Genomic DNA, 18,916 nt, shown 5'->3' with positions numbered 1-18,916 from the left:
GCCTGAAATGGCTCCCGATCGGAGGAAGAAAGCCCGTGCCGCTCGGCACTTTCGCAGGGCCGGTGCTGGTGGGTGCCGTGCCAAGGCTTTTTTTATCAGTCTGGCAAAACGTTTTTCTTTTTCCTCTTCTTGCTTCCCTCCCTTGCTCCCTGCCTCCCTTCCTTTTATTTTGATTTTGGCTCTGTCTTTGCTGCAGCTCCCTTTGGCCAAAGGGGCTCTGTGGGCCCCTTGAATCCTGAGACTGAGAACCAGGTTCTGGCTATGTGCCTGCATCCCTGGTTTGTGTCTTATCTGAAGCTGCTCGGGATTAGATTTCACCCTGTGAGGTGTCCCCCCCGAATCCCAGCGACTTCCAGCACCTGATAACAACCAGAATGTTGTTTCGCACGTGCGAAATACCAGCCCAGTGTGCCCTTGTGATGATTCCCGTGGATTCATCTCCGTCATCACAATCACCATCAACGCTATTATCGTCGTTCTTATTCTTTGGGAAGTTCTGAAGGGGGGGGACGGGGTTGGGGTCAGGGTGCGACTTATGGGGAACATACCCCGAGTGCCCTGGCTGTGGGATGGAACAGATGAGGGGGCAGCGGGGAGAAGCCCTCAACTCTTTGCTGACCTATTCTTCTTCCACTAAGGGAAACAAATTTTCTGAATGGCGTGAGCGTCACTGGCTTGGTGCCCCCCCAGCCCCCCCACCAGGAATGTCTTGTCTGCTCACCGGGGCTTTTTCCCTCCCTCGCCCTTTTCGGGAGCAGGGGGGCTCACGAACAAGCAGCCCGGTGGCTCTGCTGGAAGAGAGGTCCTGAGGCTTGGCGCTTGGCCCTGGACATGGCCTCCTCCTCCAGGAGGATGGGAGGGTTCAGGCAAGAGGCGGGAGGCCCCGTGAAGGAGCCCCCAGGGGCAAGAGCAGAGCTGCGGGTGAGGCCTGGAGGGGCTGCCCAGGGGAATTAGAGCCGCCCACCTGGGCCAGTGCGGCCACACAACAGCCGCACAACCTGGGGCTGTGCCAGAGGCGTGTCCTTTCGCAGGGCGCCGAGCGAGGTGGAGCTGGGTCGCTTCTCCTGGTCCTAGAGGGAGCTGGCGGGGGGGTCGGCCCGCTTTTTAATAGGGCTGCTGGGCTGATGGATTGTGGGGAAACGTGGAGGTCTCAGTTTCAGCAAAGCCTCTGCCCAGATTTGCCGGAACGCACTTGTTGGCCAGATGGTAAAGCTCAGGTTGGTCGATGCGGCTCCCAGGGGGAGCGGCCACACTGACGAACGCGCGGCGATGCGTGGGCGTCTTGCTGGAGGTCCCCAGCGCACTGCTCCCAGCCCCGCCGGCAGCCGTGTGGTGCTCAGCGTTCTTATAAATGGCCTTAATATAAGCATGGAGGGGTCGTTTATCACATCAGAAGACTTCCTTGCAATCTGCCTGTGTTTTCCCAGCAATTCTCTGGACATTTTGCTTAATGCAGAAAATCCATTAAGAAGGGAAAGAGCAAAACAGCTGCTTTACTGCCAAAATGCAATTCGTTTTAGCGCCAGCACTGAAATCTCCTGCTTAACGTTGCAGTTTGCATTGGTGTTTTTTATATGTGTTGATGGTATTCCGGAAGAACAGGCTTCTACCAGGACTGTAAATAAAAATCAAGACGCTGAAATGGTGCGAGACACCTTTGCAGGGGTGGTGATGGGGCGAGCGGCAGCAGCGGGCTGCCGAGGGGGAAGGTTCTGCCGAATCCTTAAAAAAGCTCAGTGACGCCTTCAAGACGGCATTAGCAAGTGCTTGCACGATCTGTTTCTTTTCCTGCGGGCTTTACTCCTGGAAATGCACTACTGACGCTACTTGGTTATCTTTGTAGTGTTCTTTAAGAGAAGCATGTGTGTCCGTGTGCGTGTGTGAATCATTCCTGAAGAAAAGACTTGTGCAAGGACGATACAGAAGTGTGTGAGGCTTCTCCTTCTGGCTTGTGATCTGTGACCATTCCAAGATCCTTCTCGCTCGCAGTTCTGTGGAGCCAAGTATCCCCCATCTTGTAATTGTGCGCTTGGCTCCGATTTCCTAGGTGCCGAACTTGGCATTTGTCCCTGGTAAATTTCATTCTGCCACTTTCAGCTCGGTGCTCCAACCAATCAGGATTGCTTCAATTTTCATCTGTGTCTTCCAAGGCATTAGCCATCCCACCCAATTTTGTGTTGCCGCCAAATCCGATCAGCATTCCCTGTACCTCTTCGTCCAAATCATTAATGAAAATGCTGAAGAGCCCTGGGCCCAGGACTGAGCCCAGCGTGTTCCCTCTCCCCAGCCTGAGAAGGCGCCATTAGAAGCCTCTCTCTGAGCGCAATTCTGCATCTAACGACAGATCCTCCTGAGCGTTGCGCCTTCTGCCTCATGTTTACCTAGTTGCTGATCATGCAGCACATTGCCAAACTCTTCAGCATAAAAGAGGCGGTGGTCTCACCTGGACTGGTTCTGCACTGGTGATATTCGTTCTGTATTCCAGGAGAGGTGCTGGAGGCTGGCCATGAATGTGGGGGGTGAAAAAAGGAGCATTTGGGAAGAGAAAATATTCTACGGAAAGGGAGGAAAAATAAGGACCTGCCTGTGTGCTGGAGAAGGGTGTGGGAGGAAGCGAGGAAGGGAGGGCTGGAACCGCGCGTCGTGCAGGGCTGAGGGGGTGTCGAGGCTCGGGGGGACGAGGCAGAGCGGGGGGCAGGGCGGAAGGGGACGGCAGGGTGGGGAAGCAGGGCGGCTCGCCTGGGCCCTGGACGAGGCCGGAATGTGGTCCGCGTAGCAGAAAGCCAGAGCATCTTTGGTGCCCGGCAGAGATGTGAGCGTTGCGGGGGCGAGGAGAGAGCGCAGGGAACGCAGCTGTGCGGGGTGCTGGTACAAAGGAAATCGATCGTTCCCTTCACCCACGAGCGCAAGAGCCGGGAGCAGGTGGAGCATCTGAAGGAGGTGATATCAGGAAAGGGCACTGGAGCAGAACTCAGGGTGGTGTGGGGGCGAGCCTGCGCACGAGGCAGCATCCGGGGGGGGGGGGGCGCACATGGCCAGAGATGCTTCATCCCCGCAGCGCACGAGGCAAGCACGAAACAGCTGCAGGCATTTTGTGCAGAGAGCGGCGCACGTGTGCCGGGCCGACATCCGTGGGCGGAAACTCACTGGTACGTATGTGCACCAGGGTTGCACAGATGTGAGTCACGCCAGGCCTCCTGCAGGGCGAGAGTGTGCGGGAGCGGGAGCTGTCGCAGGCGCCTTGACCTGGGCATGCACAAGGCAGGAGAGCACATCATGGGACTGGGGAGGGGAGAATCAGAGTGGTGGCGAGGGCTCCCGTGGAGCATGCACAGAGTGCAGGGCAGGCGGGGGGCAGGAAGAAAGGTGCCGCTCGTCCTGGGGCCTTCATGGGCTGGTCAGAAGAGGCGGAGCCCCGCCGGTTATCGACAGAACATGTGCCCGTCGATGCCGCTTTGTCTAGAGCAGTACTTAAAGGGCTTAGTGGAACAGCAAAACCATCCCACACCATGTGGAGTTAAATGAGTATTTCCTTAAACCTAGAGGTCCTGACAAAACAGAGGAGAAAGGGGAGGCTCGGCATGGGAGGGCCGAAAGAGCAGCAGCGGGGAAGGAGCACTCCAAGCCCCTCGCTTGTCGGACGGCTAAATCTGGGTGCAAAGCCGCAAGCCGTGGCAACCGTGCAGGTCGCGCTGCGTGCGCCCCGCCAGCGTCTGCCTCGTGCCCCTCCTCGGGGCCCCAGTGGGCTCAGAGGCGTCCTGTGGGGTCACCCCCCTCCGTGCCACACGGGCCGTGTGGGCCACCGTCCCCAGGGCTCCCTGGGAGGGGAGGCCGCCCGCCTCTCGCAGCGTCCGTGCCTCGGCCGTGGCTCACGTGCCCGGAGGGTTTGGCGAGCCCAGGAGCCAGTCGGGCGGCCGCTGACCGCCCCTCTGGATGGCCCAGCCGGGGAGGGCCTTCTGTCTCCCCGGAGTCATGCGTTCCAGGGCCTTCCCTCGACGGTTTCCATGGCGACACGGCTGCTGGTGCATCTCGCTGCTCTGCGTGTGCCGCCGCCGTGCCCCCAAAGCCGCCGCAGCCCCCCAGCCCAGCAGCGCAGGAGAGGGAGGGAGGCAGGCTGGCCCGGCAGCCCGGCATCTCTGCCTGCGACCGGGGGCTGGCAGGCACGCTTGCTCGCCCCGGCCCACCCGGGGCCCCTTTCTTGTAGCGTCACCGCCCTGCCGCAAGAGGCCAGGTTTCTCATCGTCCGCCTTTTCGTCAGCTGCCGGATGCGGCTGCATCTGTTGCACTCAGGGACCTGACGTGCTCCTCTGCCCAGAACTGCACCCGGATTAGCACTGGTGGCAACCGGGGGCTTTGCAGCAGGCCCGCTCGCCCAGGAGCCTGAAGCTGGTCCGCTGGATCAGCTTCATTCGCTCCGGTGCCAGAAGCCGGGGATCCCTCTTCCCCCCGTCAAAGCAACAGACCGTTCTGTGGCAGAAGCGCCTTCTTCTCCAGCGTTCCTCCAGCAAAGCACAAGCAGCAAAGAAGGAGTCTCAGGGCATGCACAGAGCGGTTTGGTGCCCCTGCTGCCCCTGGGAGCCCCTCCTTTCGGGTACCCCAGGCCCGGCCACGCTGGCTGGGGCGCAGGCCACCTGAAGGATAGCCCCGGCCGCGTGTGAGCCGCTCCCTGTTCGCTTCTTTGTTAGCTGTTTAAAAAATCCCTGCCAGCCAGTGAGAGCAGGAAAGCGGCAGAGCGCAATGAAGCGTCTTCTCCGTGGTGGCCCCCCGACGTCTGAAATTCGCTTCCAGCCCCCCGTGTAGCCGCTCCTAAAAGGGTTTGAAGAGTGCTTGTTCGCTCTGCCTTTAATTTAAAGGCTTTATGGTATGTGCTACGGTTTGTAACCCTGCTGCATTTTAACCGACCTATTTTAAATGTGTTTAAATAGATGATTCTTTCCTAATTGGATCCTGAATTTTACTACTTTATATGCTAATCCACCTCAAGAAGACCTCAGCCTTGAAAAGTGGTTAAGAAATATGTTTCAATAGAAAGTCAGACAGACAGACAGACAGACAGACAGACAGGCGGCAAGAAAGGACGCGTTCCATGCCCGCAGATGGGTGGGGTGCGGGTGGCCGTTCCCGCAGAACGCTTTGCGTCGATCGAGCCTGGAGCTTAGCAGTAGCCTTCAGTCCGAGAGCCGCATCCTTAACCCCTCACTCCTCTCCTGTGTTGCACGCAGATCTCCGGCCGCTGCCCGACGTAGCCATGACGGGGACCTGCACTCGGGAATGCACAGAGTTCGGCCACTCGGACACCTGCTGGATGCCAGGGCAGTCCTCCCCGAGCCGGCGGCCCAAGAATGCTCTCAAACTCTCCACCTTTGTGCCTTATCAAGACCGAGGGAGTCAAGAGCAAGTCGGGAACGGCAGCCCCAGACTCTCCGAGGAGCGAAACACCAAAATGGCCAACCTCCGCCTCCTCCCCACGTACAGTGCCTTCTCCAACACGAGCCATGAGCCCTGCAAGGACTCCCCCATGGAAGAAATCCCCCTCACCCAGGCCTCGGACTTCCCGACAGCGACCACCCCGTCCTCCCAGTCTGCCAAGCGGGAGATCTACCTGTAAGACCAGAAGGGAAGGACGTGGGGAACCCGCTGAGGTCGGCGTCTGGAACTCGGAGGAGGAGGAGGAGGAAGAGGAGGAGGAGGAGGAGGAGGGACTTTTCAAACTGTGACGCTTTATTGCTCACGCTAGCGGTCCTGTGCCTGCCCGGGAGAAAGGCTTGCGCGGGCCCTCGGGCGCGGGAACACTTTCACACCCCTGTTGCTCCCAGGGCGGCGGACTGGTGCCACCTCGAAGGACCGAGCGCTCGACCGCACGTCCCCGGACGCCTGGACGGAGGGGAGGCGAGCGGGCGAGGGGGGCTTGGCCGCAGGGCTGGGGGTGGGGGGAAGGGCTTCGTTACCAAAGGCCACACAGACTTGGTGGCGCCCGCCGGGCGCAGGGCTGAGGGCACCTGGCGCAGGTACCGAGGGAGGCCGCCGCTCTCGTGACTGTAGACTCCTGTAAATAGGAACCGTAAGGAATGACGTTTCCGTCCTGCCTGATCCAACGTTTTCTTGTCCTTAAACAAAAAGACATTGAAACAAACAAACAAAACCACAGGGAGCAATTTCCAGCTTGAATCTTTTGCCACACAGAAGAGCACAGGGGAGGAAGCGTGTCCAGCCAGCCAGCCACCCGGCCCACCCGGCCTGGCCCTCCGCGGAGCGACGGAGGACGGGGCCCCGGCTTGAGCGGGAGAGTGCTGGCCAGCCAGTCCGCCAGACCGGGGCGAGAGGTGCCACGGCTTCCACAACCGACTCTGTCCAGGCTTCAGCAACTCTTGGCATCAGGCGCCGGGGCGTCCAAGCCGGTCGCTGTGGGTCCTGCTGGCCCTCCCGTGCCCATTCCCACGGGAGGCGGAGAGGACAAGCCGGAAGGACAGGAGAGCCCTCGGTGCTTCAGGTCCCTGCAGCTTCCCCATCTCTCCGCTGCCTCCCTCCACGGGGCAGGGGACCCCCAGGGTCGCCAGCCCCGGCGCCATGATTCTGGCCTTTGATCTGTCTGCCTGTAAGCCGCCATTGCCTTCACGAAAGGGAGCTTCGCCTCAGGGTCGCGCTACGAGGCCCCCGCGGGCCGGAGCCTTGAGACCCAGGCCACTCCAAGGGCTCCGGCACCCTCTTCCAGTGCCGCGGGCTTGGCCGCACAGCACCGTGGCACGGCCACCCCAGCAGAGCCGTGCCGGACGGGGGCGTCCCCCCCCCCAGCCTCCTGCAGGCTGCTCCGGTGGCCCTGATCCGGCAGGGCTCGCCTCCGGGTCGCCTTGTGCAGATGGCCGTCTCTTCCCACCAACTTCCCCGCCCGCCAGCCGTGCTTGCTGGGACCTCGTCCCGACGCACCCAGCCACGAAGGGGACGGTCAGCTGTGCCGCTCCCCCAGCCGAGACGGGCTGGGCCACTCGACACTCGTGGTGCTGTGCGTCCCGGCTCGGCCCCTCTGGGGCCCCTGCCCACCCGGCTGCGCCCGTCCTGCTGCCCTCAGAAAGCCGGCTGCCTCGGCCCCCTCCTTGCCGTGCGCAGCATTCCGATTCCGGGAAGGGGCAGGGAAGCCTCCCGCCCTCTCGCCTTCCATGGCCCAGCTGTGTGTGCGAACGTGTGTGCGTGTGTGTCTGGCCGGCTGTGGGCGCGAGTCGGGAGTCGTGTCGGGAGACGAGGGATGGGCGCTTCACATTTCCCGGCCGAGAAGCTCAAAAGCTTTAAGGGCCCCGTGGAACCCGCGCCTGCCCGAGCGCATGGTTCCAGCCGCACCTTTTCTTCCCAGACCCTGCGCCGGTGTCGTCGGCAGCGGCTCCTTCCGATCTCGTGCCGGATCCCCTCCAGAGTCCCCAGCCGAGAGTCCGGGCAGCTTCCAGTTATGCAGGAGGGCCTTTTTCTTCCGCTCTTCACTCGCTGAAGGAATCCCGCAGCAGCGCCACGAAGGGGGCCGGGCAGGTGGTCTGCGACTCGATGTCCTGACCCGGCAGGTCCTCCCTGCGTCCGCCTGGCTAGCAGCAGGGGCCCAGGCGGGCGCACCAGCCTCCCTCGGCCCGGCCCGGCCCTGCCCGGGGAGAAAAGGCCGTCGGCCACACTTCCCAAATCAGATGCTGTCCCATGTAGACACTTTAAAGTGCCACTGTAAAGTCTGGAGCAGGGCCGGCCCCTGGCTCCCGCCCTCATTTTACGCCTCTGCTGTGGAAGGAATAGGTCAGAGGCAGACTTTCTCAGAAGGGTCACCGCCTTCCCGGTAGGGTGATCTTCCCTTCCCTTCTTCCCTTCCCCTCCCTTCCCTTCCCTTTTCACGAACGGCCTGCAAAGCGCAGCCCTGCAGCAGGTCTGTCCGCAAGCCGGAGCCGCTCGTGTTGTGTCACGTCGGCCTCGCCCCAGAGTCGCTTCCGTCCGCAGCCACGCTGCCATAGGGCCCCGGGGCCTCCTGCGTGGCTGGCCAGGCCTCCGCCGGCGGGGCAGAGGCCGTGGGCATGCACATGTGGGGCGTGCGTCCAGCGGGGTCGAGCCACTGCTCTCCCAGGTAGCACCTGCTGTCTGGAGGAGGGGCAGGCCTCGGCTTCTTCCCCCAGGGACAGAGGGAGAAGGGACTGGTTGCGGGGGGACCAGAGGCGGGGCGGCTTGGTCTCCCGGAGGGAAAGCCAAGCTTTCTGCCCCCGCACGTGTGCGGTCAGGGAGGGGGGTTACGACAGTGTTACTTATGTGAGGACCGCAGCAGTGCTGCGATGGGAGGAGCCCCTCGCAAGGAAAACGGACGTGGCCGGAGGAGGAAGAGGAGATGGGAGCGGCGCGGCAATCCCAAAGGGGAAGCTCATTTTGCACAATTCCAGGTCAGAAGGGGAGACCCTACATTGCAGGGTGGGGTGGGGGACAGGAAGGAAGGAAGGAAGGAAGGAAGAGGGGTGCTCCGCGGGCCTGGCCCGGACAAGCACACTGAAGGGTGCCGGGAACGGTCCTGAGCGCCGCACTGGGACGAACCGGGGTCAAGCCAAAAGCGGGAGGCCGGGCGCGGGCCGGCTGTGTGAGCGGGCAGCAAGCAGCCCTTCGTAGCTCTTCGTGTTGGTTCTATTTATACAAGATTTCCGTTCCTTGCTTGTGATGCCTCGTTTTTTGTACAGTTTTATGTACATGCCAGGTGTAGCTTTTTCTAAAAGGAGAAATCCTACGGCAGAGTAAAGAGTACCCAACTATTTTTCAGATCGTGACCTAAGTTTAGGTACTGCCTCTCTCTCTCTCTCTCTCTCTCTCTCTCTCTCTCTCTCTCTCGCTAAGGTTGTATTGCTCTCAATGTGATGCGTTCCCCTTGCACTGGGAAGGCTTTGGTTCCGGGGCTTAGTTCTCTCCAGGCACCCTGAGCACAATTGATTCCTTTGTAATCCTTTTTGTTTGGAGCCGTGAGCATGACACCTCGTGAGCCCCTTTCTGTTCCCCTCCATTCTGTTTGTTTGCTGAGCTGTCAGATGACAAACTCCACTGTAATTAGTCCTCCCAAAGCTTTACAATAAAAGTGTTAAAACCGTCTGGTCTGACCTGTCCGTCGTCTCTCTCTGCGGACCAGTCCGGGCGGAGGGCCCTCGGCGTGGAGCGCTGGCTTGGGGGAGAGGGGATGCGGGGCGCCTCCGCCCATCAGGGTTGCTCCGCCTGAATTCCCGTCTGCTGGCAGTGAGGAGAAGGCAGGCAGGAAGCGACAGGGAGACCCACATGGGCTCCCTACTTGCTCAAAATGCGTGGATCCCGGCCTGGGCGCCACGGAGAGATGACAGGCCCACGGAAGTGGCGCGCTGGCCGGGCCGGGGGCCGGCAGCGAGGGTCGCTGAGTGAGCGGGACCCTCCTCCACGAAAGCTCCTGGCGAGGTGCCAGAGGCGCTTCCTCAGGTCTGCACTGTGACTGGACGGCCTGGATGCAGGGACGGCACGACGACGAGAAAAGCGGAAACCAGGCCCTGCCTGCCGCTGCTGCCCGAGGCCGGCTTCTTGCACCCGTGGCTGCGTCGAGCGAGGCTGCCAGACCGCTGCCGGTGTTCGGCAGCAGGCCGGGTGAAGGCCAATAGCCTGCAGCCCAGTCCATATGGGACTGGTGCAGTCGGCAGGTCGCTCACCTGATGAAGCAGGTGGGCCGCCCTGGGAGCTTGGGAACACGGCCCCTCCGGGCAGCCTGCTCCTGCTGAGATTGAACTGCAGCTTCTCCTAAGCATCGGGGTGGCCAACCCGTGGGTCACACGGGGCCACACGCCTGCCCCGTAGTGTCTGCAGCCCCCTTGCAATTTCAGCTGCCGCTTGGCTAAATTTTGCCTGTGCGGCAGCAGCACGAAAACGTTCCCTTTCCAACAAGGGATGCGGTGAGAGCAACCCTTATTTTAACAGCAGACAGCAGAGCCGCTTGCCTGTAGCGCAGCCTTCTCCTGCCAGGAACGGGGCACTGTTGCCGCCGCACGCCCCACCTCCTGCAGCCGTCTGGCAGGGCCTCGCGGATGCGGATTTTGGTGCTCAGAACTGGGAAGCTGCCCAGTCCGGTCCACGTGCTCGCAACGTTCAGAATTTCGCAGAACTGACCCACAAGGGAGCTGGTGGCGGCTGCCTGTCCTGCAGAGCTTGCCCACTCGTTCTAGAGCCTTCCCACGCATTTCTGCACCCGGCTGGGACTCTTGCTGCTAATGGACGGAACCCTTTCTAGCTCGGGGCCACGATGTCCGAAGAAGCGCTTGCTTTCATCTTTTGGGGATCCCTACCTACTGGGTGCTGTGTCCAGCGATCGAGCCTTCCTGGTCCTTGCCTCTGATGCCTGTTCACCCGAGTTTTGGACATCAGGTGAGAGCAAGATTTTTACCCGCCTTTAGTGTGTCTATTTTTTCTTGATCCCGCTTCCTTCATCTGATACACAAACTGAATTACATTGCGATTAAATTTCATGCCATGTGTTGGTTTTTTAAGCCACCTTGAGTGCCCCTTTTTGGTAGAAAGATAAGGTACAAACAAACAACCCCATTAAAATGGGTTTTAAATTAGGTCATGATAGAAATAGAATCAGTTAACCCAAAAAAGGATGTGAGAAGATTCAGTCACAGATTTCTTGCATCACGCGGAGTCTGGCCCTGGGAAAGAGATGGTCCCATCTCCATGGGAGAAAAAATTGAGTATGTTATAAATATTACTTCAGGATGCTAGATTATGGGCAAGGACAAACTGAATTTGGTGTGTTATTGCCACCATTAAGAAACAGGGTATGCCACCAGCTCAGCAGGAAGCGAGCACTTTCTAAAGCAGGCCTGGAAACAAGCAAAGGAAGGGTCACTCCTGGGTGGATTCCACTGACTGAGCAAATTCTGAAAACGAGTCCTTTGGGTTGCTTTCATTCGCTTGACAATTTGCTGAGATGTTAGCAGTGACGCTGTCAGGGTTGGACACGGCCCACAGGGCCCTGCTGCGGAAATAGTAGCTGCTATTACGGAGTGAGATGGAAGGGAGTGAACTTGGAAGGGAGTTGTTGTTGTTGTTAGTTGCGAAGTCGTGTCCGACCCATCGCGACCCCATGGACAACACTCCTCCAGGCCTTCCTGTCCTCCACCATCCCCCGGAGTCCACTCAAGCTCACGCCAACTGCTTCAGTGACTCCATCCAGCCACCTCATCCTCTGCCGCCCCCTTCTTCTTTTGCCCTTAATTGTTCCCAGCATCAGGGTCTTCTCCAGTGAGTCCTTCCTTCTCATTAGGTGGCCAAAGAATTTGAGCTTCATCTTCAGTATCTGGCCCTCTAAAGAGCAGTCAGGATTGATCTCCTCTAGGACTGACTGGTTTGATCGCCTTGTGGTCCAAGGGACTCACAGGAGTCTCCGCCAGCACCACAATTCAAAGGCCTCAATCCTTTGGCACTCAGCCTTCTTTATGGTCCAGCTCTCACAGCCATGCATTGCAACTGGGAAAACCATAGCCTTGACTATACACACTTTTGTCAGCAGGGTGATGTCTCTGCTTTTTAGTATGCTGTCTAGATTTGCCATAGCTTTCCTCCCCAGGAGCAAGCGTCTTTTAATTTCTTGGCTGCAGTCCCTGTCTGTGGTGATCTTGGAGCCCAGGAAAATAAAATCTGTCACTACCTCCATTTCTTCCCCTTCCAGCCAAAGTTCACCAGAAGAGTAGGTTGGAGGTGAGGATTCGGGCTGGTGTTGCAGGCTGAAGGTGGGATGCTGCAGACCATGCAGAGTAATCTAAGAAGAGCCCTAAAGAGAAAGGAAGCTCAAGACCTGATGTGGAAGAACAGGAAGTGCTTAGAGATGTAGAATCCCTGCAAATTTTGAAGCCATGGGGGGAAAGCCATTTCTGACGTTTTCAGAAAAACATGCAATATCTGTATCCTAATCCCAAGGTGGCTGAAAGTGACTGCAGGTCACCTTGTCACTTCAGGAACATAAAAATATTTGCTCGCATGTTTTGATGCAGCTGTTCCCAGTGTCCGTTTACTTGAAGATGCTGTTGCTGATGAAGAAACCCTTTTTGGGATGCTTGTTTTAACGGAAAGAGCAGAAAAAGAGCTTCTGCAGTGACAGCACTGGGGAAAGCTCTTGCTCTTTCATCAGTTTGGTCTTCCCCGCTTAGATTAGAGCCATGAAGGTCTTCTGAGTGGCTATAGGGCTCTCCTTAGTTGATGCAAGAGTATGTTTTATCATTCTAATAGCATTTGGAAATGCTTATATCCGTTGACAGTATTTGCAAATCGCTTTTTTCTCCTCGGAATCTGCAGTGCGGAAATGTCTTTATATGCTAGATATTGGTCTCACCCCACCCAATTTCATTTAGTAGGATTTAAATCAGAATAGAATTGCAGCCTCCATTTACCATTTTTGCTTTATGTATTTAACGTGTTCTTATCCTGCCCTTCAGCCAAAAAAGTATTCCAACACAGCTTCCCAACAATCAGTTAAACAAGACAGCCATTACCCACAGGCTCACAATCTTAAAAAGGCAAACACACCCAAGGAAGAAGGAAGGTGGAGGCTGCGGCCCACGTCTCTCATTATAAACTTCAGGGCAGGAATTCTAATAAAGCCTCTATTATAATTCAACATAATAGAACTCACACCTGGATCTCTAGCTTGTGACTTGTGGTTATTCCTAATAGCTTTGCCATACTATCGTACTTTTGATCTGTTCTAAGTAGCAAACGTGGTTGCCAGCACTTGTTGTTTGTGTGAGTTGCACATCTATAAAAACAAAACAGTGTACAAGCTCTTGAAATGAAACCATGTTTCCCATTAGTTATCCAACGTACCATGTGAGACAACTTTGAAGAAAGAAAACTGAGACATATTGGAGAAATGGTGGGATTATCAAAATTACACGTTTCCTTGTCAGGAACTAAAGGATGTTAAACAAAGGAAAAAAGAAAAGTCCAGAGTTCAGACCACAATCAAGGCTGCTCCGTGTTGACTCGATGTCGGCACAGCTGGAAAATTGGAGACTAAGGCTGGTGCCGTAACGGATCCGCCCTGCGATGATGCCCGACTGCGCTGGCTTAGAACGGGCTCCTCCACCAGGCACCTTTTCCCTGGTCTTCTCGGCCCAGATCCGGAGCGCTGAGGCACAGATCCGCACTGCCTCGTGGCTCACTTGGATCGGGCTGCTTTGCTAAAGAAATCCTGCGACTTGAATCCAGACCAGTTGCTTGCTTTCCTCAGGAGTTAGCAGGAAGGCGGTGGGCAAGCCTTGCAGGGTGTAAAAGAACAGGCGGAGGAACAGCGTGCCTGGGGAAGGGTCGCCCACGTTTGCCACCTCCCTCCAGCGCCAGATTGTCCCAAGGCCCAAAGAAGGGCCCAGGGCGCATTCGTACAGGCTGTGAACTGCAGCCAGCAAAGGCGGCAGCCCAATCTTTCCCTAACAAGTAAGGATCGCAGTAAACACCGAGGCTTGTTTCAGAGATGCCCCCTCTGTAGGATGACGGAGCTCTGAATCCAGAGCGGGAGCGCCGTTCTGTAGGGATTGACTGCCCGTCTCATCTTAATCTCTCCCAGATTTAGCAAATCTCAGTTTCACGACCACCTGGTCCACAGCGCTGCTAGGCAAGCCTGAAAAGGAAAATATTAACCGTGCTCGTTGCATTGCAACTGTGATTAAATATTTACAGGAGCCAGCTTGAATTTGCAGGGATGACAGACTGACTTGCGTGGAATGGATTGCAGAGCGGTAACTCTTTTGCGTATCACAATACTTAGCCTCCTCTGGGAAGGTTATCGACTCCCGTGTCTTCTCCCTCTCTCACTCCGCTGCGGCCTCCTTCCGCACTGTGCAGGCCGCCTTCACTGCAGCAACTGGGACGCTCGGGATCATGTCATCACACTGAGAAGCATGCTTGCGATTCGCCCATCTGCTTGTTCCAGGCACAGATTAGCGGCACCGGCGCTGCAGGAGCATAATGCGAGCAAATCTAGGAAGATCGGTCCAGATGAGAGGCAGAGCAAAGGAGGGCGACTGCACAGCAATAGGCATCTTTTTCCACTAGAAAACTGGGCCCCCGTTTTGCTGTTCCAGCCCCAAGGTGCCTGGTGAAGCACCCGCTGGACTTGGGATGCACAGAAGAGGAACAACAAGAAATAAAAGCACACACCAGGAGCTTGCATTCTCCGCCCTGCAAGGGGCCATCTACATGAAAGAAAAGCCTCGTTCATATTTTTTAAAACCAGCTGATTAGATATATTACAGTTCTTTTCTGCAGCTGCTGCTTTTTTTCAGGACAAGATCATGGCAGCTGCCATGCCGGGAACTCGTTTTCAGCTTCCTTTGTCACAGGATGGGTTGAAGGCACATGGTATCCTGCACTCGGAGCTGGATTCACGGCTGTCGGAACACAGGTGATCGTGTTCTCTGGCCCCAGCCGTGAACAACCTCATGGAGAGAAGCCATGGCTTGTTGCTGGGTTGAGAACTGTGGGTTGCTCACCACGGTTTGTTCTCTCGGCTGGATTCAGACAAGAAGCTAACCCGTGTTTCAACAAGAACCACTGCGCAAACCTGGAGTGGACGTTCTCGTGTTGTCTGAACCCAGTCCTCGTCAGAACATTTCCAAATGGGATCTGGCTTGCTTCATTCTTCCCCCACTGCAGAGGTGGGTGTCCTATTTCGAAGGTGCATCCTCGGATGCTGATGCGGCTGGGTGGATTCCTGGCGGTCCTCCGGGAGCTTCCACCAAGCCGCTCCTCCACTCTTTGGAATGCTGGTCTGTCTCGAACCGCCGTGCAATTGCGCTGGGATGCCTTTTCCAGCTGGCTAGAGCTCGTTCAGCCCCTTGGCCCGCTGGCGATTTAGGGGCAATGAACCCGCTGGGATCATGGCTGGATCCAGAGGGAGAAAGACTTGGGACAAATCCAGCACAACATGCGTTACAGCTCCGTGCTGAGCCTGCCCGTCACGGCTGCAATAGAAAGGAGCAGTATTTCTTTCCCGCCACCGTGACAGCTGCCCTCTGCTCCTCATCCCTTCTCTCCTTCCGCCCCACAAGGTTGCTCCCAGCCCATTTAGGCTTGTGCCCCTGGGCCTTTTCTGCTCAAGGCAGGGAGGCCTGTGGCCACTGCCAAGCCTTTGCTGGACAGGTGAGGAAACACCAGGCTCAACACCTGAAGGTTCAGCGGTGGAGCAGGGCCCTTCACAAGAGGCCCCCAGCCAGCCGACTCCAGGCCCTGCCCCAAAAATCGCCAAGGCAGAGAAATTGGCAAGCAAAGTGAAAGTCTCCGCATTTGACACAAGTGGAAACTGCCCTGAAGGAGCCGTTTATCTCCTTCCCTGCTCAGCAAGCCCCTCCAGGCAGCACTTGGCCCAGCAAACCGGACGGAGCTCCTCAGCGAGGGACTGAGCTGCTCCCTCCCAGGAGAATGGGGGGCGCATGGCATGGGAGGCACATGCATGGGGCCTGGGCCTGGGGCTGGGGTGCCGCCGTGCTCCCCGCTTGGCCTCCGTCAGCACGGACCGGCTGAGTGCTTTGCCCAGGCGTCTGTGCGGGAAGGAGCACCGCGCACACCGTGAAACCTTATTTTCCGGGATTCTTTTTCCCTCTGCGATTTGCCACGGCCGGAGCGAGCAGACGGAATCTGGGCTCGTCCGGTCCCCTTGGGAGCTCAAGGATCCCGGGGGGTGGCCCGCGCGGGGGGGGAGGGGGGCCTGGCACTTCCCTGGAGAAAGGAGCGCTGCAGGCCTGTGTCGCTGGGGGGAGTCTGGAGCCTGGCCCAGCGCCACGCGCGGATCCTCGTGCGGAGGGCGGGTGCGCGGCCGAGGCAGGGGAGCCCCCGCGCTTGGTCACCAGCGCTCCCACCAGCTCTGCAACGCTTCCGCGCACTCGGGGCGAGCGCTTCGCACGCTTTCTCGAGTCTCGCCTTGGAACAGCCCCGCCGGAGGATCCAGCACAGTCGCCCATGTTGCCACTGGGGGGCCGCTGATGAGGTGGAGGCTCCCTGGCGAGCTGGTGAAGGGGGGGCATTCACATCGGGGCACGCTGCGGATGTGCCAGCCAACCCACACCCACACCGCCGCCACGGACCAGAGGACAAAGCCCCCGTGCCTCTGAGGGGCGCCAGGCCTGTGCCTCCAGAGAGCCTTCTTGCCCTCCTGACCTCGACTCCCTCCCCACACAGCCCCCCCCATCCCTGCCTGCCCTCCCTCCCTCCCCTCAGGGTTTCAGCTGCACCAGCCGGACACCCACCTGCCCACCCTCTGGCCTGCGATGAGGCCCAGTTTCAGCCAGCCGGCCGCATGTCTCAGGCCACCTCTGGACGCGGACGCCAGGCCTGCCGCCCGCCAGGCGCAACTCTGTGCAGGCGCCTCCCTGGGAAGAGAGTGGCGCCCACGTCGTTTGGCCCCCCTCTTGGCGCTGCAGAGGCGGCTGAAGGCCGGGGCTCCGGGGAGCCTGCCGCCTGCGCGGGGACTTTAGACTTCACAAGGGTGGGCTGTGGGCAGGAGGACCCTCCCGGGAATGCCAGAAGGGCTCTCCAGGGAGGGGAGCCCGCCCGCCCCTTTAAAAAGGCCCTGCGCAGCAGCACACAATGGCACGAGTCCCTTCAGACTTGCAGGTAAGCCCAGGAGATGCTTTGACTCCTTCAAGCTGCTCGGATCTGGCCACTGAACCACCCTGCTTTTTTCAGAAAGGAAAGTTACAATCACACTGGACCAGGAGCAGCAGAAAAAGACACCCACACACGAGCGGGCTTTGGCCTGCCCTGGGCTCCCTGGGGGCGCCCAGGAGCCAGGGGTCCCGGCTGAAAGCAGATTTGTGACACCAATAATTCTGTTCTCGGAGCTGCAGCCCGAATTTCCTTCCAGGAACACTGCCAGGCGAGCAGGCCGGAACTGGAAGTAGTGCTTGTGGGCGCCACAGCGGCAGGGGTGCGCAGGGGAGCGCCTGGGGGGCTTATCAAGGGCCGACTGCTGTGCTGCATGGAGGAGGCGACGACGGTGAGGGCGGGGATGCTTGGAGCGGGCGAGGGGCCGAAGGCTCCCTTGGAGATTTTCCCGTGTTTGCAGCAGTTAAACAGCAGGGCAAAAAGTTGGGTGCAGCTGTCGCTTCGTGCGGCTCAGTGAAACACCCCCCAAGCCCCCGCCCGTCACTCCAGGGCAAGCGCGCCAGTCCGCCGGCGCGCCCTCGTGCACGACACACACACCGACAGCGGCTCCAGACCTGCCTGCTGTTGCCACCCAGACTGGCCGCTCTTCCATGCGAGGTGCTCCCTCAGAGGCGGGGTGGGAACGAATGGCACCGTCTGGCCAGCTGGGAAGGGCGCCACTCCACGGGTTGTCTGCAGGAGCACGCCCCACACCTCACGAGAAGTGCGCGCAAACAGCAGGCCTGGACATTCAGGAGTGTGCGCGCAGCGAGCCGCCAGCCCTGGGTGGCCGGCTGCAAGCCTTGCACAACCGGGTAGTGGCGAAGCCGCTCTCTTGCCTGCCCGGAGCCATGGGGCGCCCAGAGCCCGCTCCTCCAGGACGGGGGCTGCGTGGGCAGGCCTCCCGAAGCTGCCAGACCGCGAAGAACACACCATCGGCACACTTCCCTGCTCAAGATCCGCTGATTTCGTGGATGAATATTGATGCTAAAATATTAACCGCAATTTGAGCTGACTGCAATGAGTTATCACAACATTAGTCCAACTGGATCAGGTGGGATTTATTAAAAATAGGCAGGGGGCTGACAATCTTAGCTTGGTTATGGATCTGATTGCATTAAATAAGGATGGGACAGACACAGCTGCTCTTGGGATGTGGAGAAGGCTTTCAATAAAATTTATTGGAGATTTATCTTTGCCACCATGAGGTAATGCTCTGTGTTAACACATACAGATACATAATATATATGTAATTAATGCCATGGGTCTTTTTAAATCGCATCCAAAATGCAATGTTTTAGTTTAGCTTATCCTTTTTTGTTGCTTCAATCACTTTTGGTAACACACAATAAAAATAAATGTAAGGGGAAAACAAAAGAGCTTATTTGGAAGAGCCCAATCCCAGGGCATAGATGCGTCATGGTTTCATCCACAAGAACCTGGATGGCCTTGCAGAAAACTTCTGCAGTTACACTACTCCTTCTGGTTGTGCAGGGAAAGGTTATGACCCTGTCAGCCACGTAAACCTCGCTCAGCACGTTCAGAGTTCCCCTGAAGATCTGGCTTGCGGCAGGCCTCCTGGCGCCACGAGGATGGCCAGGAGCAGGTAGCCCGGGTTGAAAGCCAGTTTGCACAACACCACTGCCAGGATTTGCACGACCTTATTGTCCAGCTGGGGCAAGATGGGCCCAGTTTCAGCGACTGTGGTCTCAAAGGTGGCCCGAGACGTGTGGAAAGTTCCCCGAAACTTGACGTCGACCCAGGCCTCTGCATCCAGCAGCAGCCCAGCACCGCATGGGTTCAGAAGCGCAAACACATCCGTCTCGCGTGGGCTGCTCGAACGAGGCACGAGCCAGCGTGGCGCCCCGGCCTCGCTCCCTGGAGCCCGACTGCGGCAGGCCGCTCAGCAGGCCGCATCCAGCCTTGCAGGCGAGTCAGGCTCCCGAGGAAGGCTCCCTCGCCCAGGGTGACTGCAGTGCTCCAGTGGACCTCGCCGCCCAACGTCCAGTCCTTAGAGACTGGGACAAGCGCATGGAGGATCACGCTGCCAGGTTCTGGCAGCTGGTCCCCTTCTCCGGCATCACGGCCCCAACCGGCGAGGGACCACGGGCCGGGGGTGCCGTCGCACCCTTGCCCTCCAGCCCGTCCTCTGGGGAGCGGCTTGGCCTGTGCGGTCCGATCCAGAGGGCTCGCTCGCATTTTCACGTTCCCGTCCGTGGGGAAACGCATAAGCAGCCTTCCCCTGATGGCCGGTGCTGCGAAGGCACCGGCA

The 18,916-nt window shown here is 58.4% G+C and overlaps 2 protein-coding genes across 2 annotated transcripts in view; both read left to right on the top strand.

The window, feature by feature from the left end:
- Positions 1 to 9,087, top strand: part of PCDH1 (protocadherin 1) — a 47,746-nt gene extending 38,659 nt beyond the window's left edge. The window contains exon 4 of the mRNA XM_044442844.1: positions 5,223 to 9,087. Coding sequence (XP_044298779.1) covers positions 5,223 to 5,608 — 386 coding nt within the window. The 3' untranslated portion in view covers positions 5,609 to 9,087. The remainder of the gene's footprint in view (positions 1 to 5,222) is intronic.
- A 9,351-nt stretch (positions 9,088 to 18,438) lies between these two features.
- The window catches only part of DELE1 (DAP3 binding cell death enhancer 1), a 7,219-nt gene continuing 6,741 nt past the window's right edge, over positions 18,439 to 18,916 (top strand). The window contains exon 1 of the mRNA XM_044442843.1: positions 18,439 to 18,812. Within this exon, the coding sequence (XP_044298778.1) occupies positions 18,439 to 18,812 (374 nt within the window). The remainder of the gene's footprint in view (positions 18,813 to 18,916) is intronic.

Source organism: Varanus komodoensis, unplaced genomic scaffold (assembly GCF_004798865.1).
Source record: "Varanus komodoensis strain SLA01 unplaced genomic scaffold, ASM479886v1 scaffold40, whole genome shotgun sequence".
Lineage (NCBI taxonomy): Eukaryota > Metazoa > Chordata > Lepidosauria > Squamata > Varanidae > Varanus > Varanus komodoensis.
This window is presented reverse-complemented; position numbering and strand designations above follow the sequence as displayed.